Source organism: Silurus aristotelis (genome assembly GCF_946808225.1).
Source record: "Silurus aristotelis genome assembly, chromosome: 10".
In the NCBI taxonomy this organism is placed as follows: Eukaryota; Metazoa; Chordata; class Actinopteri; order Siluriformes; family Siluridae; genus Silurus; species Silurus aristotelis.
Window position 1 is genome coordinate 5,934,562 of NC_139583.1, and position 25,331 is coordinate 5,959,892.

A 25,331-nucleotide genomic window follows, 5' to 3' on the forward strand; every position below is an offset into this window, starting at 1 on the left:
ATGCCATTGATTTTGTTCTCTTCTGTTCTCTTATTGGATCAATGAGCTGTGTAACATCCAACAAACTGTTTTCCTTAGGTTGTAAAAGTCTCTGAGGAAAAAAAAGCCTGCATGACCACTGCTACATTTAGGAATGAGACAAAATAAAAAATGACCTTAGAGAACTACAGATGCACATCACTCCTCTGGTCTGAATCAATAAGCAAACCAAAGCAATTCTGGACTTCATGGTGTATTATTTCAAAAGGAAATCAAACTCCATTAGAAGGTTTCTTGCTTCTCAGTTCAGGCACCTGTGTGCACTCTACATCTCTTTTCCATTTTCCTAACAATTCTAAAGACTTTGTGCTTTAAGTGGTTTCTGGGAATTGGAATTTTACACTTTTCATACCTAACTAACCTTAGATTGAAAGTCTTTGCTTAAAAGCATGTTCAGAAATACATCCCCATGTGGGTTGGAATTGAAAAAAGAAAAATATAGCTAGCTCTTAGTTCCATCTGTTTAGCAAGAAATGTCAGTATGTCCATCTGCTCCTAAACTTGGCAAGGCAAATATCACAAAGTCCAATGTTTGCAAAAGATATGCTTTAAAAAGGTATGAAACCTGGCCTTTAGATAAGTATATGATGATATTCAAAGGAATTTGAGCCTGTTTCTCAAACATATTTAGTACTGAAATTCTTTTATGTATATATACTTTTATATTCTTATATATATATATATATATATATATATATATATATATATATATATATATATATATATATATATATATATATATATATATATATAAAACATGATTAATGAAGCACGCACTTCAGTTTGACCATTTGTATCACATATTATTATTATAAATATATACATGTAGAAGAGATCAAATTAAAACCTTCAAAGCAACACACATTTATTCACGGCATCCTTTCATTACTCAGATATAGAACAAAATTATAAACGCCACAGAAAAATAACTTTTAATTACTAAACATCTGTTTTACTGACACGCCAAGTCTAAAATCAGCACCAAAATTCGCCATGAAGCACATGTGCATATGTGTGTATATGTGTGTGTGTGTGTGTGTGTGTGTGTGTGTGTGTGTAATTTGCTTTATACACAAGCATATTACCTGAACTGAGTGACTGGTGGATTGGCTTTAGCAGAGCAGTGGAACTTCACCAGGTTTCCTTCCAACACTGGCTGAGGTTCAACTGAGAGGTTCACCAGTGGTAAGTCTGCAAGGAGAACAGACACAGCAACATGTTCAAACCCAAAGCACCAACCTTCTGCTTCTTTTATTAAGATCAAGATTCTACACCACCTTTTGTAGGCCATTTAATTACTTTCTGCACTGAAAACAATATTTAGAGTCCTTAACCTTTCTCAATGACCAAAACAGATGGTTTCAGCACCTTTAATAGGATGCATTTATTTGCACGATGTAAAATATTAGTTTATTTCTAAGACTGGTAGCATTGACTGACTTCCGGCTATATTTAAAGATTTGATTTGCACAAATTTATGAAGAGTTAATATCAAAATTGTGTACTTTGTATTCAGAATTTAGATGTAACTACAGACATAGCACAAAAATAAAGTTAAGTAAAGTTTGGTTTTATATATATATATATATATATATATATATATATATATATATATATATATATATATATATATATATATATATATATATATATATATATATCACTATACAGAAGAAGACTGGATGTAAATATCATCATTTTGCAATAAAAGAATTTTAGAGAGAAAGAGAGGAAAAAACCCATTGACTGAATTTTAACTGGAATGCTTAAAAAATAAAAAAAACTGCACCTAGAGCTGCTTAAACTGATCTGACAGCATGAAAAGCTTCACCATTTTATAATGGGCATGATTTGTACAACGAGCGGTGAGCACAAGCACAAAAATAAAATTCAAAATTAAACAAATTCAAAATTTCTTTTTTCTGTGACATTTTCAGTCACTTCTGCTTCCTGCCAAACCATCATGTGTTTGCTGCTGGGTGCATAAAATATTATAATAGATAATAGTTGTGGGGTAATTTTGAAACCAGGTTGATTTAAAATCCATTCGATTTTGAAGTGTCCTCGATGATATTTGTGCTCATGAAGTCATTTACTAATGTAGGTGACATGAGGGGGGTCTGTGGTGCAGTCTGTGTTCCAATTATTCCAAAGGTGTTCAATATTGTTGAGGTCAGAGCTCTATAGCAGGATCTTCCACTCCAACCCATGTAAATCTTAATAAATCTGGCTTTATGCACAGTGGCATGGGCATGCTGGAACAGGTTTGGGTCTCCTAGTTTAGGTAAATGTAATTCTCTATTTAAAAGATTTATTCTACTGCATCCAATGACATACTATACAAATGTTTGCCTTCAACATCTGTGGTAAAAGTTTGGGTGAAGAACTTTATTTGGGGGTGATAGTTCATTATAAAAAATATATAGTATACACCAACTCACAAAGCTTGGAAGCCAAACATGAAGCATTCATCATTCGTAACACCCAGGGTCCTACTGTTCTGCCCACACATAAATGGTGGTTAAAATAGCTGCAATATAGCGTTCATTTAGTAAACCTGGCCATTTACAGTATATGAAATGTCATAGTGACAATTAGTAAAATAGCTCCAGAATACAAATGTGTCTCATGGTAGCTCTTTATACTCTGGACTAACTCCTGGAATTAAATTCAGTCTTTAAAAAATAGTAAAGGGATAATAAGCACATAATGAATATTTAATGTGTAGCTACACATATTAGGATTAATTATAGTCAGATTTCCTCCTAATGTGTCGAGTATTAAAGCAAGAAGCAAACACTATCCTGATCATGATATTAAAACTGGGCTTAAAAATAACAAGCCCATCAGTTACGCTCATTAAGTAAATGTTGACTTTGGTTCTCATGTACCGTTTCTCATTTTCTTTCATTTCTTCATGCACTCTCTGGCAGAGCTTTTCTGCTGGTTAAGATGGATCAAAGTGAAAATCCAAAAACAACACTTAAGAGAGATGCATAATAAGTACTCTACATTTTAAAAAAGAATAAAAATAATAATAACAATTATGTGTACTGTATGTATATATACAGTGGGTACGGAAAGTTTTCAGACCCCCTTAAATTTTTCACTTTTTGTTATATTGCAGCCATTTGCTAAAATCATTTAAGTTATTTTTTTTTTCCTCATGAATGTACACATAGCACCCCATACTGACAGAAAAACACAGAATTGTTGACCTTTTTGCAGATTTATTAAAAAAGAAAAACTGAAATATCACATGGTCCTAAGTATTCAGACCCTTTGCTGTGACACTCAAATATTTAACTCAGGTGCTTTCCATTTCTTCTGATCATCCTTGAGATGGTTCTACACCTTCATTTGAGTCCAGAAATTTTTGATTATACTGATTGGACTTGATTAGGAAAGCCACACACCTGTTTATATAAGACCTTACAGATCACAATGCATGTCAGAGCAAATGAGAATCATTAAGGTCAAAGGAACTGCCTGAAGAGCTCAGAGACAGAATTGTGGCAAGGCACAGATCTGGCCAAGGTTCCAAAATTTTTTTTGCTGCACTTAAGGTTCCTAAGAGCACAGTGGCCTCCATAATCCTCAAATGGAAGACGTTTGGGACGACCAGAACCCTTCCTAGAGCTGGCCAACCGGCCAAACTGAGCTATCGGGGGAGAAGAGCCTTGGTGAGAGAGGTAAAGAAGAACCCAAAGATCACTATGGCTGAGCTCCAGAGATGCAGTCGGGAGATGGGAGAAAGTTGTAGAAAGTCAACCATCACTGCAGCCCTCCACAAGTCGGGGCTTTATGGCAGAGTGGCCCGACGGAAGCCTCTCCTCAGTGCAGGACACATGAAAAACCCGCATAGAGTTCTCCAAGATGGTGAGAAATAAGATTCTCTGGTCTGATGAGACCAAGATAGAACTTTTTGGCCTTAATTCTAAGCGGTATGTGTGGAGAAAACCAGGCACTGCTCATCACCTGTCCAGTACAGTCTCAACAATGAAGCATGGTGGTGGCAGCATCATGCTGTGGGGGTGTTTTTCAGCTGCAGGGACAGGACGACTGGTTGCAATCAAGGGAAAGATGAATGCGGCCAAGCACAGGGATATCCTGGACGAAAACCTTCTCCAGAGTGCTTTGGACCTCAGACTGGGCTGAAGGTTTACCTTCCAACAAGACAATGACCCTAAGCACACAGCTAAAATAACGAAGGAGTGGCTTCACAACAACTCCGTGACTGTTCTTGAATGGCCCAGCCAGAGCAATGACTTAAACCCAATTGAGCATCTCTGGAGAGACCTAAAAATAGCTGTTCACCAACGTTTACCGTCCAACTTGACAGAACTGGAGAGGATCTGCAAGGAGGAATGGCAGAGGATCCCTGAATCCAGGTGTGAAAAACTTGTGGCAGCCTTCCCAAAAAGACTCATGGCTGTATTAGATCAAAAGGCGGCTTCTACTAAATACTGAGCAAAGGGTCTGAATACTTAGGACCATGTGATATTTTAGTTTTTCTTTTTTAATAAATCTGCAACAGTGTCAACAATTCTGTGTTTTTCTGTCAATATAGGGTGCTATGTGTACATTAATGAGGAAAAGAAATGAACTTAAATGATTTTAGCAAATGGCTGCAAAATAAAAAAGAGTGAAAAATTTAAGGGGGTCTGAATACTTTCCGTACCCACTGTATATATATATATATATATATATATATATATATATATATATATATATATATATATATATATATATATATATATATATATCATTTGAAAGTTTTAGTTATGTAGGAACTTACTTGGAAGTTGTCAGAAATGTATGTTTAAGTATTACATATATTTGTGCATTAAGTAAAGTTTTGACAACATGAACAAAGGTCCTTGGCTTCCTCAGAGCCATTGCAGACAATCCAAAGAATTAGATTCAATAAAGCTTGATTTGAACAGCACTTTTGATAATAGACATTGCCACAGTGCAGCTTTCAAGAGCTCTGGATGTACTGTATATTTAGATCCCTAATGAGCAAAAGACTTGTGATGGTGCTGAGGAAAAAAACAAAGCAAACAAACTCAAAAGGGAACCCAATCTCTTTTGGGTGACACCAGATCATTGGATAACACGTCATTATTTTTCTGTATAATATAAAGACGAATGGTACAAAGTCTTTTGAAGGATAGTCACGATTGGAATATTGTAAAGGTTTTCTATCATTACAGATCCAAACTTTAAGATTAGATGAAACCTATTTTTTTCCCATGCTAACAGTATAAAAACTCATAAATATGCTGTACTTTTGTGGTCTCTCTAGTTTGGATATTCATGCAACAAATCCTTTTTAATGATTTATACACTGCTACCAATGGTGAAAAAGAAGGGAACAATTGGCACATGAGCCTGAGTGTGGTTCCCTCTTATTCAGCCGAGAGATTTCCAGTTCAAAAAGCAATTTCAAACTCATTTCTTTTCCCTTGTTCTTCATATCTGTTCAAGAGTCAACTGCCAAATGCCACATTCTCTGGAAAAAAGTCATGTTTCTCTGTAACTACTGGACCTTTGTTGGACAGAATCCAACAAAAGGAAAAATCCCAATTAAAAAAAAGGGAAAGGATTGTTAAGCAGTTAGAGACACTTGTGAACAGAGTGCATTGAGTGGCTCACATCAGAATTTGTGACACATGGTGATGTTGAAAGGTAGGGTAGAAGAAAGTTAGGAAAAATATAGAGGAAGTCTATATCAGAGTGGATCTGGATCAGGTTGGCATCAATACATTGTGTGTATTTGTAAGCAATCCTGTCTCCATGTGCTGCGAGTCCAGTTACAGCAATAGAATCTCTATTGGGCATGGTCTCGAGCAGCGGTGGAGAAAAATGGGCAGGGAGACTGGCATTAGAAATAGAATTACACTAGGCCCACACTGCTGAGTCCCAGCTGAGCGTTTTTGTGTGCGTGTGTTCTTGTAGTTTATGTACCCTGAAGGTACACAGCTGGACAGAGTGAGCTCAGCTGCTGCATTCCCAGTTGGATTGTGTTCCAGGTGGCATCCTGAACCTCTTCTGCTTTTGTCTGTGCAGGGAATATGGCTCAACACACACACACACACACACACACACACACACACACACACACACACACACACACACACACACACACACACACACAGATACACAGACAACTGTGCCAGGCCCGTCCCTGCCAGCGCAAGATGGAATGCAAATTTTGAAACCCACGAGACATCCTGCTCCACCGGGCAGCCAAGCTGATCACACAGCAGCTCGCATGGTCACCATACGGTTACCTGTGTAACGTTAGTATCACCTAATTGGACAAATTGTGCAGAGATAGCTACAAGACAACCAGAGATGCACTCACCTTGATTGTAGGACAGTCCAGTTCAACTGCTTGTTGTATAAGCCAAAACTGGGTCATGACCGCAAATATAATTAAATTTAATTGGAATTCTAATAAATTGTGATTAGAAATGAATATTTGTTTTAACTCAGGTCATGGTGAAAAAAGGAGTTCTGTCAGAGGATGAATATTTGAAACTTAATGCATGTGGTTCGTTCACATTCTTATACATCACAGCAAGCAACCTCTTGCTCTCCTTAGACAAATGGAGCCAAGAAAAAAAAGAAGAGTAACTGGGTTACACAGGTCATGTAGATACCATTTGAGAACCTCTGTAGGCAGTTTGACTGGGGCTTGAGACAGCTCCATCGACCCGGTCTTGTTTGAGGGACAGTGGCTTAATAAAATCAGTTTGTCACTTTGATGTATAAATGCATGAGTTTGCTCTCCAGTTTGAGCCTCATGTGAGCGACAGGCCATCAATATGCAGCGGTGCTAATTTCTCGCCTTCATCTGGAGAGTGCACGCAGGGGTCTGAAACAGAGCCACCATCACGACAGATTCGACAACAACAGGGGAGCAGAGGAGCAGCAAGAGAGGAGAGATGAAAAATAAATAAATAAAGAATGAGACGACGACAGTGGTGCGCTGACAGCTTTTTGATCGGAAGTTCAAAGCAGAGCGCAGATGGCATATTGGAACAATCGGCCAACTTCTTGCAGGGAGGATGAGGCAGCATGAACGGCTTCGTCCTTTCTTTTAAAGCTCAATCTCCCTTCTCACTGGGTCACAGTGGCCAGATGTTCCCCAGAAAGACTGCACAGAGGTTTTAAATAAGAGATGATGGGGAAGGTTGCAAAATATGATTCTAGACCTTTTAATGTGCAAGGAATACAAGAAGAGGTAGGGAAAAAAAAAAATAGTTCACATGCCATTTTGTTCCCCTAACACTTTAATATGCCCACACTTAGATCAATAAAGGCCTACAAAACAAGGATGTCAGCTGTCTTGATAAATTCTGTGATGCATCCTCAGTACCTGTTTTATCTTGGTTTGGTTTGCAGTGGATTTGAAAACCAATTTGATAGACACTGGGTGCTTGGTGTAAATACATCTTGAATGGGAGACCAATTTATCTAAAGACAATTTAGAGGACAAAAACCACCCAGCAACCTATAGGACACAATCTTTTGGATAACATATGAAACTTCCTATGCTGTATTATATGCAGACTAGTACACTAGCAGTGGTGGACGAAGTACACAAAGCATACAGTCTAGATACAGAGATACAGTAGGTAAAAACGTACTCAGTAAAAATGCTCCCTTTATACATTTACTTGGTGAAGTAAACACCACCAAGCAGTAATTAAAACAAGTTTAAAAAAAGAGCACTCACTCTACACTGATTTGTGACTTGCTGCGTGTTTGACCAGTTAGGTTTTTATGCGCTCATAAATAAAAATTACAACTGATTTTGCAGAATTTAGTTTAGTAAAAAGTCAGATATTTGACTTTAAAATGTAGTGAAGTTGAAGTTAAAGACTCCCCAAATAGAAATACTTATAAATAAAGTACAGATACATGAAAATGTTACTTAAATACAGTTACTAAGTACATTTACTTTGTAACTGGCCACCAACCTAGAACCTTTTTTCTATTTAAGCATATTTTTAAGTATAGAATATTTTATTTTATTTTTTAATTATATAGTATTTATATACATTTTTTTCTTGAAATCTAGAGCAGTGTCTGACAAAAAAAAAGATCAAGCTCAAGCTCAAGCTCAAGCTCAAACCAAGGATCCTGGAGCCATGACACCACAATGCAACATACTCTTCTCTGGTGTAGACCACAGTTCAAGTTTGTGGTGCCAATTTTGTAGTTTCACCAGAATATTCTTCTGGATTTTCCCACAAGGTGATGCCTGTGCATTCCTGTATTCCATCATGCTCCTAAAATAAGTCCTACATACATATGATATTTATTATGTTTGGGTCAATGTTGCACAAATGCAAAAAAGCAGCAAGTGCAGAAAAAGGCTTATGATCCAATTTTGTGGGTGATTCTATTTGTTTGGGTATGCTGCAATTGGTGGATTAGACATTTTTTTTATGTTATTTTTTTTTACAATTCGGGGTCTGCATGACATATTGATATATGACTGGTCTTGACTAACATGATCACGTTTCCTAAAAGTTGCTGAGTTCCACCATGTCACAAAATAATTACTCTTGTGACAAAATGCAAATGTTTCTCTGTCTCTCTGGTGCATCTGCATTTTCATATTCTAGCAATTATTAATGATGCAATTATTTACCTAGCAGTTACTTATTTACTTACAGCATCGAAATATCAATCTACATGAGGGAGGAATGCAACCTTTTACAATTCAATGCATCGTTTGCTTTTCCTAGTAAATTTCATATTTAGATGCTTATTTGATTAACCCTGGGTCAGAATCTGTTATGAGGGCTTTTGGTAAGTAGTAATGCAAGGATGCATCTAATTATCAGGGACTCAATGGTAATGAGAGCAAATAAGGCCGTAAAATTCATTGAATTTGACAAGCCAAGCTGTAAAGTGAATCGGTGAGTAATGTGCTCGGTGAGTACTGTGCTCTAGCAGACATGTAGAGGTTGGTCACTCAGAAAACTTGATATAACTTATTGCAGCCAGAGTATAAATCTAAATTAGCATTTAATTAATTTGGTTGCCAATTACATCGCTTTGGCCAAAAAGTTCAATTAATGAAAATCAAGAACTGGTCAATTTTGGAATGGATGCGAGAAAATATTAGGCAGCTTGGATACTTTTTTTTAGTCAAGATTTCTCAATTTCTCATTATTTATAGAAAATAACCTGTTTGGCATGTGTGATTCTCAGTGCTAAATGCAGAAAAGACACAAGTGACAGGAAATCACTTTTACCATTTTATTAGTATATGGTTGCAGTGCAAAAGGATGCCATTCGGTTGAAATAATGCCCCTAAGTTGTGTCTACTGTGAAATACTCCAGGGGGCTTTCTGAGGTGGCTGCAAAGCACAGCAAACTAGGACAAGGTCTACCTTCCTGTCTTCTGCCCCCTCTGTCTACTTTTCAAAGCCTTTGCTGAAGCTTTGCTCTTTCTTCTAAAAGAAGACCTGTATTTCACCTGGGATTATCCAGTGATCCTTCCAATAGCCAACATCTGATTTAATATCATGAGCTAAAACAGCATCAGTGCTCAATGATCTATATTATTACGCATCTATGCCTTGCCCTGAACAGAAAATATAACAAACTGAGCATGCAATAAAATATGCCTATATTACAAAACACTTGAAATTTCCCAGTGGAGAAGATGCGATGCTTCAGAAGCATCTTATTTAGATCTTGAATAAGGAATGAATATTGAATGGGTTCCCTTGTTGAATACAGTACATTAAGCATCAGTGATGAGTTGGTTCGGAAATCTCAAATCCATAGTCGACCAGAAAAGATGTACATGTTTTGCTTGCGAATTTCTAGCTTATATAAGCATATTTCATATTAGCCATTCATTTTGCTTGAAGATTTCAGCAAATTTGTGCTTGTTGACACCTGTGTGTGTATTGTCCCCTTGAGTTTTCTCTTTCCCTATAGCAATTTTCAAAATGTAACCCCCTTCTCCAGAACCACAAAAACCCCAGCACCCCTTGTGGTTTAAAAGATGCCTCTTCAGTGGCACCCGCTTTTCGTTTTCCTACAACTAATCCCCTTCATATTCATCAAACACCTGTTTGTGCATAATAGCAGAAAGTTAGCAACGATACACACATTCCTTCGCGTTCCTCTGGTGCTTGACGCTTTGCATTGAACGCAAACCCACTTAGACCACCAGTTATTTGGTCATGTATAAAGCTGAGTGGGTAAGTGACTGCATGTAATACTCAAAGCCTCATTATCCTCTTTGTGTGTGTGCCCTTTCATGCTCACCTTTCTCTCTCCTAGGGACATTCGTTTTAACTGCTCTGAAAATCTTTCAACAAGCTTCAGTCTGCACTGTGCATCTGAATACATTCTATTCCTTTTCTCTCTCTCTCTCTCTCTCTCTCTCTCTCTCTCTCTCTCTCTCTCTCTCTCTCTCTCTCTCTCTCTCTCTCTCTTGTCATTTCCCACTCATCCATGGAGAGTAGACAAGAATTGAATGAAATTAGAAAGCAGCAAGTCTTAGCAAACTGGAGGCCTGCTGCGGTTAAATCAAAGTTCAATTACACTACGTTTGATTTCTCGCGTGGCTTAATTAAAAGAGGGATGCTGAAGTGGGAGCGGGATGTGGACATCAGCAAAGCGCTTCGGTATCTCAAAATATCTATAAGCCATTATGATGAACAAAAGAGATAAAGAAACAGCACATGTTTATAACCGGGACAAAATCAGATTCAAGCTGCAGCATTTTTCTGTCATTGCTTGGTGTTTGAATTAGAAAGAATAACAAATATTAACATCTTTTCTGACTGACTTTTCTTCCACAGATGGCAATTTTGTTCATTTATCATTAGATGCTTATCAAACCGCATAACGAGTTGATCGGAAAACTTGGCGACCGGTAATCACTGACACATTGCCTTGAAGCCTTTCTTATAGAATTTATTATAAAAAAAAAATGAAGCTGTCAACAGTAATGGATCTCTAAATAGCATTTTCTGCTTTATTAGTCATAGCTAATAGTGGGGAAGGAGAGCACGATTGATGAAATATGGAGATGCTTTTGTTCGCTCTGATAATTCTGGAGAATAGTGTTTGATAAAATAATAGATTCTCTGACAATTGCACTTTTTTTGCATGCTGGGTGCCTTCTGCCTGGCACAGAGTGGAAATTTGTAAGGAAGGAGGGGTTGCTGAGGATCAGAATGAGATTTGAAAGAAGTTGCAAAAAAGTGCTATTCATTTAAAAAAAAAAAAAATTCAATAGGTTTGCTCCTGATGATTATTTAAGCAAACTCCTGCAAACAATATCACAATATCTTTTATTTCTGGAATGTATGAGTCTACGTAAAAAAACGCATTAGCTGATAGTTTCAGACAATAAATCCTAATGATGTAGGGATGCAAAGAGAATGCTTACAGCTCTGTTAATTTCATGTGTAGGTGATTAGCGATGCAGCACATACAGCACTTTTCGGTTAGAGTTAACTTGCTAGGAAGTGAAGCTATATGTGAGATAGACTGATAAGTATGTGAGATTCTTTGCTATAGAAATAGATGAGAAGAGACAGTTAGCAACAAAGAACAAGGAAAAGATGATGCGGTTTTCTTACGCTGGATGTCGATGGTGACGCTGCTCTCCTTGCCATTGGGGACAGCTTTGTTTGACGCACGGCAGATGATCGTCTGTCCTGTCTCGATGTTGGGTGGTGAAATGTACAGAGTGCTGACGGTACTCTCCTTCCTTCCATCTCGAAAAAGAGTCTACAAAGAGCAAGGCAAAAGAAACAAGAACAGTGACTCCAGGCAAATGGAAGAGAAGGCAGGTCGAACTAGGCTATCAACTGAGTGTGCAAAGGGTCAAAGAACACATAAACACCATCAGTCAAAGGCCGTCTTAATTCCTGGAGTTTAGAGTAGAACATTTTTACCAACCAGATGGCCTGCAAACAATAGAGACACCGCTGCACTAGCTTTCTTTGAACTTTCCATAACATAGGCAGATTGATTGTAACCAAAATAAGACAAGACAATATGTTTGGGGGCCTTTTTCTTGGAGGTTTCTTGGTGTGCAGTGATTGGCTTGTCATGAGCCACCAAGGAAATCTATCTTGTTTTACTCTTGTTTTTACTAATACCATCTGGAAGACTCTACCGAATCTACTTGATCCACTGGAAAGAAGAAAATGTTAGAAAGATAAACAGATTAAAAAAAAAAAGACACTGGGTGTTGCATGGGCAATGAAGATTTACCTAGTGGAACAAATTGGCAGTGTCATAGAGCTCTGGGCAAACTTGCATTACCCACTGGAGTGGAAAGATTCCCTTTACTTTTCTGTGCCTAAAAAAACCCTCTTCCTATCAAAAACTCACTAGCTTTTGCTATACATCTTAGCTCTTGTCGTCGATTGCTGCCAAAAACGTCGACTTGTGTGGGAGTTGCTTTGAGAACCAATCTGTAGCTCACACATTCTAAAAGCCAAAGACCACCTCCCTCATCTCACACAGGAGAAGAAAAGTCCTGGAAATAATGGAAGAAACCAGAGCAGTAGTTACATGCTAATAATTAGCATGTTCAGACTATTGACAGTGAGCTCGCTAATAGTAGCAATTACTGCCTCGCTATTTCATAGCTCCTTTTTTTATTAAAAGAAAGAAAGAAATAATAAAGATCAGAATGAAAGCTGGTGTTTGCCATCCCACTCGGAGGGAACTAGGGCGTGAATGAAAGTGTCAAAGGATAAAATAAAGCACTTCTGCCTCCTTCTTTTCACAAAGTGCAAAATAGTCCAACCAAAAAATGTTCAGCAAAGATAAAAAAAACACGGGTTATCTCAGGTTTTTGTACTGTTATATTACATGGTAATGTTTTGACAGATTTTTGACAAATTATTCATTTGTTCACCTTTTGTAAACATTTTTACCATAATCATATACAAGGTAATGGTCAAGCCAGAAACTACACCAAAAACACTAAGTACAAGATGGGAATAAAGCTTAGGGCACCATTACACGTTACATACTCATTTACACCTTTAGCTCAGTTTATAGATTAGAGACCTCTATCTACCTACGAGAAAGTTTTTATAAGGTAGGAGGAGAACAAAACTTTACATATCAACCCAAGATCTAAATAAATCTGGGACCTCAGTGCTGTGATTCTACCCACTGTGCTGCATGATAATTCACACAGCTTAGTCAGAATTGTTGCTAAATCAGGGTCAGTTGGTTTAGCACGATAGGTAACTTTACACCCTCACAGCACCAGGGTTGCCAGATTGATTCTAAGCATGGGTTGCAGTCTGTGTGAAGATTCAAAATTCAAATTGTATTATATTGAGTCAATTAAGTAATCGATTAAATAGGCACTAATTGATAAATTGATTAAATAAAAATGCTATAAATTGAAAAAAAAATTTTGTACCATTAAAATGTAAAATACAGAACAGTGAAAACTTTTTCCACATATCTCAGAAATGGCTAGTTGGGGTCAGAATGCAGGGTCAGCCAAGATATAGTGCCCCTGGAGAACAGAGGGTTAAGGGCCTTGCTCAAGGGCCCAAGAGTTGCAGCATGGCAATACTCCTATCTTGTAATCCGAAGCCTTAACCACTTAGCTACCATTTCCCCCCTTGCTTGTCCCAACATTTGTCTACAAATTAATATATTCTTAGATTTCGAATGTCTAGAAACAAACTCTCACAGATGAAATTAATTTCAACCTGAACTGAAGTAAAAAAACAGAAAGGAGAATCTCCCTTGACCACCTAATTAATTCTTGGACTATACTTAGTCTGGCCTAGAGCCCCTCCCGCTTAGCCTGAATTGTGTTTGCCACTTCCAGTAGCTGAGCGATGTGAGTCAGATGGAGACGGTAAAGCCTCTGCTGAGCCTCACAGCACTCTGAGCCCCCTGCAGTGAGCCGCAGGCTGTCAGTGAATAGACGTGCTGATAAAATATGCTCCATGACACAGTCTGTGCTGCTTCTCTCATGGCCCATGGCCTGTCTGAAGCTATTAACATCGCATGGACACAAAAACGGAATGGGTCTCAATACTTAGCCTTTGCTAGGCCCAGAATAGCTCCCAATTACAAACTAATCATACATCATATAACAGCCCAGAAGCTTGTCAGGAGACTAACAGACCTACTTTTTTTTTTTTTTTTTGTGAAAGCAGCAGGGGGTAAAGTAGAAGGATGAGCACGATAAGCAAGAAAAAAAGAGTAGTCTTGATCCAATTCACATCTGTGAAAAGAAGCTGAATTGTCACAATATAATTAATCACTGAAGTTTTATATTATACTAATTTTCAAAATGATATAGGTCAAGACACAGCTTGACATTTTATCTTCGGTTAGTGCTGTATTTCTGATCTGCGAACAATCTGGATTTTTTTTTAAGTTAATTAGCAGAGTGAATGAGGCGGATAAAATTTAAATGGATGGCTAAAAGACGGAAAAGGAATAGGGATTAGATGTCAAAAGCCTGTCTGTTGGGTGAATAATTTGGCTTTGCATCCCACTCTTTAAGATGACAAATCTTTGAATAATCAAAACATGTTGAGGTTACATCTACTTCTGGGCAATAATTGAAGACTACTCTGGCCTTATACTGTCTCATGCAGCATATTACACCCGATTAAAGCAATAAGTTGCAATGGCTTTGTTTTCTATATTCTTTAAAAGAAAGTGCTGATTTCTTCTCAAACCCAGGGTCAGAAGCTGTTCTTTGATTAACTAATTTAATCCCTGCACCTCAGGTTCTGATTAATTCATTTTGCCCATTTTACAGCACAGCTAATTAAATGCCTCTTTACTTTTCCCATCTTCCAATTTTAATTCAGTGGCGGAATGCCAGCAAGGGTAATAAGCTTGACAATAGAGAGGAATGGACTGATGTTTCGAGCTTTAATAGAAGAGGTCAGTCGTGCTAAATGTAGCTGCACTTATAATGTTTTCTTACAACCGAAAAACCTTCTGAAATTCTCAGCTTGACCCCGCGTCATGAAAAATTCATTCGGAACGCGAAAAAAAGTTCATTAGAGTGGCAACAGTTTTTCCCGTTCGGAAGATGGTCTCGTGGTGAAGGTTATGATGAAAGCCTTTGCTCTAATTATATTAGTGGTTATATGGAATTAATGGGTGGGAGAATTAATGAAATTTATGAGGCAGGTAAAAAGAAAGGGCTTTGAAGGCATGTGGGGGGAAATGAGAACAGAAAAAGGATATAAAATGAATTTACCCTGGTGTGACGAAACACAAAAAATATGAACATTTTAATCAGGGATCAGTTATCATTTTTTATTACACCCTACAAAACACATAAGTTTATATAATCAAACCCAATTAGCTGATTTTCCTTATTGTAGCCTTCAACATCTGATAATTTAAGAGTAATTGTATCCCCTATGGTATGCTACATGACAGTTTACAGCTCCTGCGGGCATCATGTGACTGATATTGCATCCTATAATAGCTATAAAGCTAGTTGTATGTCTGAGATTAGCATTCGCCATTGCAGTACATGTTTGCTGTGTTCAATAGTCACTGAGCTCTTTACTGTAAAGCTCATCTGGTGTGCTGTTCAATGCTAAATCCTCTAATCTCAAAAAAACATCTCTTTGCCTCTTTGCTAATGTGAAACTACTCTCCTGTGTTCACGGAGGAACTACAATCATCCTTATTGCAGCTTATTCGCTGATCTCCTTTACTTCAATTAGCACTCATGCCCAATCCCTTCAGATATTTAGAGAGTGAGGGAAGTGAGCGGGATGCATGAGGGATCACTGAACATTCATGTAAAGACTTTTGAAAGCACAAGTATCATAAAAGACTAGCAAAACACACGCACATACTCAATTGAGCACCTTGGTCACATCATTTATTTAAATTTATTTGAAATTAGAGAGCCAATAGCACTTAAAATCTCCTCGACCAGGCAACCTATCCAAGAAATGATATCATTTTATCTATGTTACAGATTAAATTCACATCATAGCACGTGAAATGGACCTGAGACTTTAACAAGGCTTAATTGGGATGTGATTGCATGCTCTTTATATTATATATATATATACAGTGAGGAAAATAAGTATTTGAACACCCTGCTATTTTGCAAGTTCTCCCACTTAGAAATCATGGAGGGGTCTGAAATTGTCATCGTAGGTGCATGTCCACTGTGAGAGACATAATCTAAAAAAAATAATCCAGAAATCACAATATATGATTTTTAAACTATTTATTTGTATGATACAGCTGCAAATAAGTATTTGAACACCTGTCTATCAGCTAGAATTCTGACCCTCAAAGACCTGTTAGTCTGCCTTTAAAATGTCCACCTCCACTACATTTATTATCTTAAATTAGATGCACCTGTTTGAGGTCGTTAGCTGCATAAAGACAACTGTCCACCCCATACAATCAGTAAGAATCCAACTACTAACATGGCCAAGACCAAAGAGCTGTCCAAAGACACTAGAGACAAAATTGTACACCTCCACAAGGCTGGAAAGGGCTACGGGGAAATTGCCAAGCAGCTTGGTGAAAAAAGGTCCACTGTTGGAGCAATCATTAGAAAATGGAAGAAGCTAAACATGACTGTCAATCTCCCTCGGACTGGGGCTCCATGCAAGATCTCACCTCGTAGGGTCTCAATGATCCTAAGGAAGGTGAGAAATCAGCCCAGAACTACACGGGAGGAGCTGGTCAATGACCTGAAAAGAGCTGGGACCACCATTTCCAAGGTTACTGTTGGTAATACACTAAGACGTCATGGTTTGAAATCATGCATGGCACGGAAGGTTCCCCTGCTTAAACCAGCACATGTCCAGGCACATCTTAAGTTTGCCAATGACCATTTGGATGATTCAGAGGAGTCATGGGAGAAAGTCATGTGGTCAGATGAGACCAAAATAGAACTTTTGGGTCATAATTCCACTAAACGTGTTTGGAGGAAGAAGAATGATGAGTACCATCCCAAGAACACCATCCCTACTGTGAAGCATGGGGGTGGTAGCATCATGCTTTGGGGGTGTTTTTCTGCACATGGGACAGGGCGACTGCACTGTATTAAGGAGAGGATGACCGGGGCTATGTATTGCGAGATTTTGGGTAACAACCTCCTTCCCTCAGTTAGAGCATTGAAGATGGGTCGAGGCTGGGTCTTCCAACATGACAATGACCCGAAGCACACAGCCAGGATAACCAAGGAGTGACTCTGTAAGAAGCATAGCAAGGTTCTGGCATGGACTAGCCAGTCTCCAGACCTAAACTCAATAGAGAATCTTTGGAAGGAGCTCAAACTCCATGTTTCTCAACGACAGGTCAGGAACCTGACTGATCTAGAGAACATCTGTTTGGAGGAGTGGGCCAAAATCCCTCCTGCAGTGTGTGCAAACCTGGTGAAAAACTACAGGAAACGTTTGCCCTCTGTAATTGCAAAAAAAGGCTACTGTACCAAATATTAACATTGCCTTTCTCAGGTGTTCAAATACTTATTTGCAGCTGTATCAAACAAATAAATAGTTTAAAAAATCATACATTGTGATTTCTGGATTTTTTTTTTAGATTATGTCTCTCACAGTGGACATGCACCCAAGATGACAATTTCAGACCCCTCCATGATTTCTAAGTGGGAGAACTTGCAAATTAGCAGGGTGTTCAAATACTTATTTTCCTCACTGTATATTGGCTTATTTGTTGACAGTGTATGAGGTACAGCACTTAGACATCCAAGATATGTTAGCCTGTGAAGTCTGACAGCTATGTGTAAACTAGATAACCTACTTAGGATTTTAATCATATGCTAATGAGAACATGACAAAGAAATCATTTGCGAAAAAAGAGAGTTTATATGAAAAAAAAAGGCAAAAATAAGACATAATATTTCGAGAATGATAATATTATGTTTTTTTTGTCTTGCATGGCTGATTTATTACTGGTAATTATTTTCTAAAACTAACCTGAAATCAATGATCTTGCACAAATGTTGCTTCATTGCAGGTGCAATTCCACCCCAGCAGGGTAGATGGCAATAATCCCATCAATAAAGTCTGTTCTCTAGAAAAACTGGTTCCATTAGTGACATAGAGACTTCAGCTCAGTAAAATAATTTCTCGAAGCCATGGAGCATTTTACACCTGAACTTCTAACCAAATGATCATACATTGTTTATACAACAGGCAAAAGTATGTGGACACCTGCCATCACCCCCCATATGCGATTCTTGTGTGGAAGATTCTTGTATCTCAGTCTTTAAATGCTTTCATTTTAATATTACCTTTCTCCAGAATTAAAGCCGCTCAGACCTCTCCCAATTTAAGATCCACTGGTGTATATGATGGTATGATGAAACATTTCCACCAGATTCTTACCAGCAGTAATCTACCAGATTCCTGACTGAGTTCGTGATGCTTTTTTTGATGTTTACATTTCCACTGTCCTTTATGGTCCCTATTGCGATATATTAAGACATGATCATGCATAAGGTCCTGTATATTTGATATTTATTCAATCATCAATTAATGAATAAATCATCAAATAAAATACAGACAAAGTTAATGGTTTTAAACACATGTTCTCCCAGTCTGCAGAATCCAGACAGACACAACTCTATTATCCTCTATATTAGCCTCCATTACTCAGACTAAGCATTTAGATCTTAATTGAGTGCATTGCTTTTTAATGTTATGAAGAGAGATATTAGGAGTTTGGACGACTTCCATCCGTCACCAGGCAGAAGGTCTCTCTGTACCAGCGCTGCTGCCAGGCACAGAAAGCCATCTGATTAGCGACACCACCGCTAACGACCGCATGCAGCTGCATGATGGGTAAACTGTCACTTCTTCGTCCCGGCCAGATCGATGCCATTTATCTCGCATCCAGAAAAAAAAGCCAATAATAGGATGAGAGGGATGCCCTAAAGGGCTGGCTTGCATTGCTCATTTATATGGAAATGGCAAGGATGTGGTGATTAGAAGCCTGAGGGTGCAGATCTCTACCTGGATTTTCCGTGTTTTGGGTCAAAACTGGGATTTTAAATGGCAGGAAGTCTGCTCTTGGAATACATTTGCTGTAGACAGTATGTAGCTCCTAGGGAGCTGGTTTGTGGGCTCAATGCAGTGATGGACAGTGATGAAGTTAACTTAATTCCTTACTGTACTTAAGAAGCTTTTTTGCATATCTGTACTTTACCAAAGTATTTCCATTAGAGAAGACTGTAACATTTCATAGTCAAATTTTCTACTTTTTGCTCAGCTACATTTTGCAAAATCAGTTTTTTAGGAGTGAATAAAAACTTAACTGGTCAACCATGCAGCAAGTCACCGAACAGAGTAGAGCCCTCTGTTTTAAATGTGTTTTGATTGGCGCTTGGTGGTATCTACTTAGCACGTGCTGTTCAGCGTCAGTTCAACAGCAAGCAGAATATTTCAAGAGGAATAAATGATGGAAGGAACTCCTGACTCTAATTTTCCACGGCACCTGTGGTTTTATTTGCATGATTTTTTTAAAAAAGTTGAAAAGGTTTTTGGGCTCATGATAATTGTATTAAATATCAATCAATATTTGACTCATAAATATCAATATTTCTATTAATAGATCGGTTTGCTGAGAGTAACATTAGAGTCTTTTTACATAAACTGAATAGATTAAGCAAAGAGTCTTGTGACAAATATGATAATAAGAACATTATAGTCATAATAAATCATAGGAATTTTTCATACTTAAGCATTTGAAGCACCGGTATCACCAAGCTGCCACTCGTGGCCCTGTATCATGGCTGACCCTGCATTCTCTGACCCCAGCTCTCTAACATCACAGGGATATGTGAAGAAAGAATTTTACAAGGCTGCAATGTACATATCGTTCATATATATATATATATGTACATTTAGGTTCCCTGGTGGTCTAGTGGTTACGATGCGGCGCTCTCACCGCTGCGGCCCGGGTTCGATCGCCGGTCAGGGAACCAACCCCAGCCATTAGGGTTGCACAAGCCTTAGTGCCGGTCCCAAGCCCGGATAAATGGGAAAGGTTGCGTTAGGAAGGGCATCCAGTGTAAAAACATGTGCCAAATCAAACATGCAGATGGTCCGCTGTGGCGACCCCTAATGGGAGAAGCCGAAAGAAAGTTTTTATATATATGTACATTTACATAGTAGCTTTTAAAAATTGGATAAGAGCACAATGCACAATAAATACTGCACTGTCATATCTAGAGAAATTTTTCCTATAAGGTTCCGGAGACCTGGTAACAGCTCTTCCACAGACTATGTCACTGGGTCGCAACCTGGTGATTAGGGACTTCTAGATTAGGTGATCCGATACTTGATCAAAACCTGATATTTAAAATGGCTTAGCAAGGTTTTACATCTTTATGTAGAATGTTCTTAACTACTACAGCTGTAAAACCTTTACATTACAGTTGGTGTTTGCAGGCAGATACCAAGGCGTGGTTAGAAAGCATTCAAAGTTACTTTTTATTTACCCTAAATTCAAGTGAAAATTTTCTTTTTGGATATTTTCCAGGAATCAGCAACAGTAACATTTGACATATTTTCCCAGACTGTTCAACATTCACAAACCCTCTTTTGTATGATAAAGCTTTGACAACTCCAGGTGGTAGAACTATTCTAAGTGGAGGTACAGATGAATGGATTTGAATTCTGGTAGAATACCAGTGCTCAGCCTTATCTGGCCATCTGCTTGTTTTGTTGACACATTTAGCAGCTGTGAGCTGGATTTCCTGGGATTTCTCTCCAATCACACGGAGCTAAGGGCTAAATTAAAGGTTAACAGATGGCGCAAACGATCACAGACGTGGTGCAAGAGGCCATTTGATTGCAAAGCTTCAGTAAAACCCAATACATCTTGTAAAAGAATTGGAAAAAATGCACATCAGTAATGTGACTTGTTATTAAGTCTTATAGTTTTGAATGTTCTGGGTTGTTGTGTGAATTTACTGTGTATTCTCTTTATCGTGGTCTCCTGGGGAGAGCTAAATCTGTACTTACCTTAGAGTACATGGCTCCATTTAGCACCTCCCCATTTCGCAACCAGATGATAGAGGCAGCAGGCTTGGCATTGTCAGCATGACATGTCAGGTTGAGTGGGTCTCCTGCTCTCAGACTCACCACGGGGCCTCCATCAATAACTGGGTTATCTGGTGGAACTGCATCATGAGAAGAAGAAAGAACATCATGCATGTCAGTGAGTGGCAGAGCTCAGGGGGATATCCATCTGCTTAACTAAGCACAAATCAACAGTATTCTATATGGATCGTACTCAAAAAAAAAAAAAAAAACAGCAAAAGCACAGCTTGTCATGTTAGCATGAAACTTGAAGTTCAAAGTGTTTTGTCCTAAAAACATTCCCTCAATGGCAGAAGACTTGTAGCTTACACTGGAGTCTCCTTCCATAAATGTTAAATATATACCTCCTTATAAAGAGCTTCCCCATCAGCTGCACAAGGCAGGGGAGGAACCTGAACAGAGTGTTAAACCCAATGCCGGGCACAATCCCAAAATCATTGACCGAATTTAGAAATTATAAATAATTATCAATAAATATCATATAGTGCTCTCTGTGCAGCGCACAGTCTCACGTGTAAAAACAAAAACAGCATGTTGCGTCAATGATTCACCTCTAGAGGCCGTTCTCATAATGACAGCGAACCATCTCAACTGCTTCAAAAACAGACACAACCCTGAAAAACTATCGGTATGGATTTTTGCCGATAGCCAATAGTTCCAGCAATGAACTATCGGTGCCAAACCGGTGAAAATCGACCTCTAATGAAGAGCTGAAGTGTATGTGATTTTTATGCAAAGGTATGCATAACAAACAGAATACGCCCTTATCATCTATTAATCACTTGCTATGAAGCCATGAAAGTAAATCACTATTCTCTATGAGATATGTTTTATCAACACTATACAAAGTCTTCTTCTTCTTCTTCTTCTGCTTCTTTCGGCTGCTCCCATTAGGGGTCGCCACGCGGATCATCCGTCTCCATACCACCCTGTCCTCTACATCTGCCTCTTTCACACCAACTACCTGCATGTCTTCCCTCAAAACATCCATGAACCTCCTCCTGGCCTTCCTCTTTTCCTCCTACCTGGTGGTTCCATCCTCAGCATTCTTCTACCAACATAATTCATGTCCCTCCTCTGCACATGTCCAAACCATCTTAATCTCACCCCTCTCACCTTGTCACCAAAACATCCTACATGCGCTGTCCCTCTAATAAACTCATTTCTAATCCTGTCCATCCTTGTCACTCCCAACGAAAACCTTAACATCTTCAGCTCTGCTACCTCCAGCTCAACCTTCTGTCTTTTACTCAATGCCACTGTCTCTAATCCATACAACATTGCAGGTCTCAGCACAGTCCTATAAACTTTCCCTTTCATTCTTGCTGATACCCTTCTATCACAAATCACTCCTGTCACTCTTCTCCACCCACTCCACCCTGCCTGCACTCTCTTCTTTACTTCTCTAACACACTCTCCATTACTTTGCACTGTTGACCCCAGGTACCTGAACTCCTCCACTTTCTCCAGCTCTTCTCCCTGCAACCGCATCACTCCCCTGCCCTCCCTCTCATTCACACACATGTATTCTGTCTTACTCCTACTGACTTTCATTCCCATTCTCTCCAGCGCATATCTCCACCTCGCCAGGCTCTTCTCAACCTGCTCCCTACTCTCACCACAAATCACAATATTATCCGCAAACATCATAGTCCAGGGAGACTCCTGTCTGACCTCGTCCGTCAACCTGTCCATCACCACTGCAAACAGAAAAGGGCTCAGGGCCGATCCTTGATGCAGTCCAACCTTCACCCTGAACCAGTCTGTCGTACCTACTGCACACTTCACTGCCATCACACTGTCCTCATACATGTCCTGCACCACCCTCACATACTTCTCTGACACACCTGACTTCCTCTTACAATACCACAAATCCTCTCTTGGCACTCTGTCGTACGCTTTCTCTAAATCCACAAACACACAATGCAATTCCTTCTGACCTTCTCTATACTTCTCCATTAACATCCTCAAAGCAAATAAGGCATCTGTGGTGCTCTCCCTTGGCATGAAACCATACTGTTGCTCACAGAATGGTCACCTCTTCTCTCAGCCTGGCTTCCACTACTCTTTCCCATAACTTCATGGTGTGACTGATCAACTTAATTCCCCTGTAGTTACTGCAGGTCTGCACATCTCCCTTATTCTTAAAGATTGGTATCAGCACACTCCTTCTCCATTCCTCAGGAATCCTCTCAGCTTCCAGAATCCTGTTAAACAATCTGGTTAAAAACTCCACTGCCATCTCTCCTAAACATCTCCATGCATCTACTGGTATGTCATCTGGTCCAACCGACTTTCCACTCTTCGTCCTCTTAATCACTGCTCTCACTTCCTCCTTACTAATCCTATCTACATCCTGCTCTAGGGTTCTCTCTCTCTATGATTTTCCTCATTCATCAGCTGCTCAAAATACTCCCTCCACCTTCTCAACACACTCTCCTCACTAGTCAACACATTTCCCTCTCCATTCTTTACTGCTCTAACTTGCAGTACATCCTTCCCAGCTCGGTCCCTCTGCCTGGCCAATTGGTATAAATCCTTTTCTCCTTCCTTAGTGTCCAACCTCTCATACAGCTCCTTATATGCCTTTTCCTTGGCTTTCGCCACATCCCTTTTTACCTGCTGCATCTCCTTGTACTCCTGCCTACTTTTCTCATCACTCTGTCTATCCCACTTCTGTTTTGCCAACCTCTTTCTCCTTATGCTCTCCTGCCCTTCCTCATTTCACCACCACGTCTCCCTGTCTTGCTTTCTATTTTCAGATGTCACACCAAGTATTTTTCTAGCTGCCTCCCTCATCACTCCTGCAGTAGTTGCCCAATTATCCAACACCACTGAGCCTCTGTCTGACCTCTTCCCTGAACCTCACACTACACTCTTCCTCCTTCAGTTTCCACCATCTTATTCTTCTTTCAGTCCTCACTCTCCTCTTCTTCTTCTTCGCCTCCAAAACCATCCTACAGACCACCATCCGATGCTGTCTAGCTACACTGTCCCCTGCCAACACCTTACAGTCTCCAATCTCCTTAAGGTTGCATCTCCTTCATAGCACATAGTCCACCTGTGTGCACCTTCCCTCACTCTTATACGTCACCCTATGATCCTCCATCTTCTTTAAATACGTATTCACCACTGCCATTTCCATCCTTTTAGCAAAATCTACCACCATCTGCCCTTCCACATTCCTCTCCTTAAAACAATACCTACCCATTACCTCCTCATCCCCTCTGTTCCCTTCACCTACATGACCATTAAAGTCTGCCCCAATCACCCAGCGTTCTTTCCTAGGTACACCATCTACCACTTCATCTAATTCACTCCAGAATCTTTCCTTCTCCTCCATCTCACAGCCAACTTGTGGAGCATAGGCACTGATGACATTTATTATCATCCCTTCAACTTCCACCTTCACAGTCATCACCCTATCAGAAACTCTCTTCACTTCCATTACACTCTTACTGTACTCTTCCTTCAAAATCACCCCTACACCATTTCTCTTTCCATCCACACCATGATAAAACAGTTTAAACCCACCTCCAATGTTCCTGGCCTTACTCCCTTTCCACTTGGTCTCCTGAGCACACAACCTATCTACCTTTCTCCTCTCCATCATATCAGCTATCTCTCTCCCTTTACCAGTCATAGTACCAACATTTAAAGTACCAACCCGAACCTCCACTCTCCTACACTGCTCCTTTCCCTGCTGTCTCTTTAGACGTCTTCCTCCTCTCTTTCTTCTCCTTCGGCCAACAGTAGCCCAATTTTCACCAGTACCCTGTCGGCTAACAATACCTGTGGCGATCTTTTTTAACCCAGGCCTTGACCGATACAAAGTCTGTTTGACTTAAAGTTCTAGATTGAAACTCTAATACTGTGTTACTGGCAATAAGTAAAGCTATTTTATGTCAACCTTTTAGTGATAAGTAATGTAATCCTATTGAGGACTATATAAAAAAAACTGTATTAGCTTCGAATAGTGGCTTCTGAATTCTATGCGTTGTATTCTATCATTTTAAGTCTGAAATCTCAATGGTCCACTTGCGCAGAAACGGGATTTTTTTAGACAAAAACTCGATTCCAGGCTGTTTTCGGGTGTTATTGCTTTCAGAGCAAATAAATTCTCAGCTTTCATACTGTGTCGATAATATTGTGAGATTGAAACAATAAATATAGATTGGAAGCACT

At 39.2% G+C, this 25,331-nt stretch overlaps 1 protein-coding gene across 11 annotated transcripts in view; it reads right to left on the reverse strand.

Annotated features, from left to right (window-relative positions):
* kirrel3b (kirre like nephrin family adhesion molecule 3b) overlaps positions 1–25,331 on the reverse strand; it is a 227,424-nt gene that overhangs the window by 30,881 nt on the left and 171,212 nt on the right. For all 11 annotated transcript variants that reach the window (XM_083552370.1, XM_083552367.1, XM_083552362.1 and 8 more), the window contains exons 4-6: positions 21,069–21,226; positions 11,670–11,820; positions 1,125–1,230 (exon numbers count right to left, since the gene is read on the reverse strand). In XM_083552370.1, the coding sequence (XP_083408496.1) occupies positions 1,125–1,230; positions 11,670–11,820; positions 21,069–21,226 (415 nt within the window). The remainder of the gene's footprint in view (positions 1–1,124; positions 1,231–11,669; positions 11,821–21,068; positions 21,227–25,331) is intronic.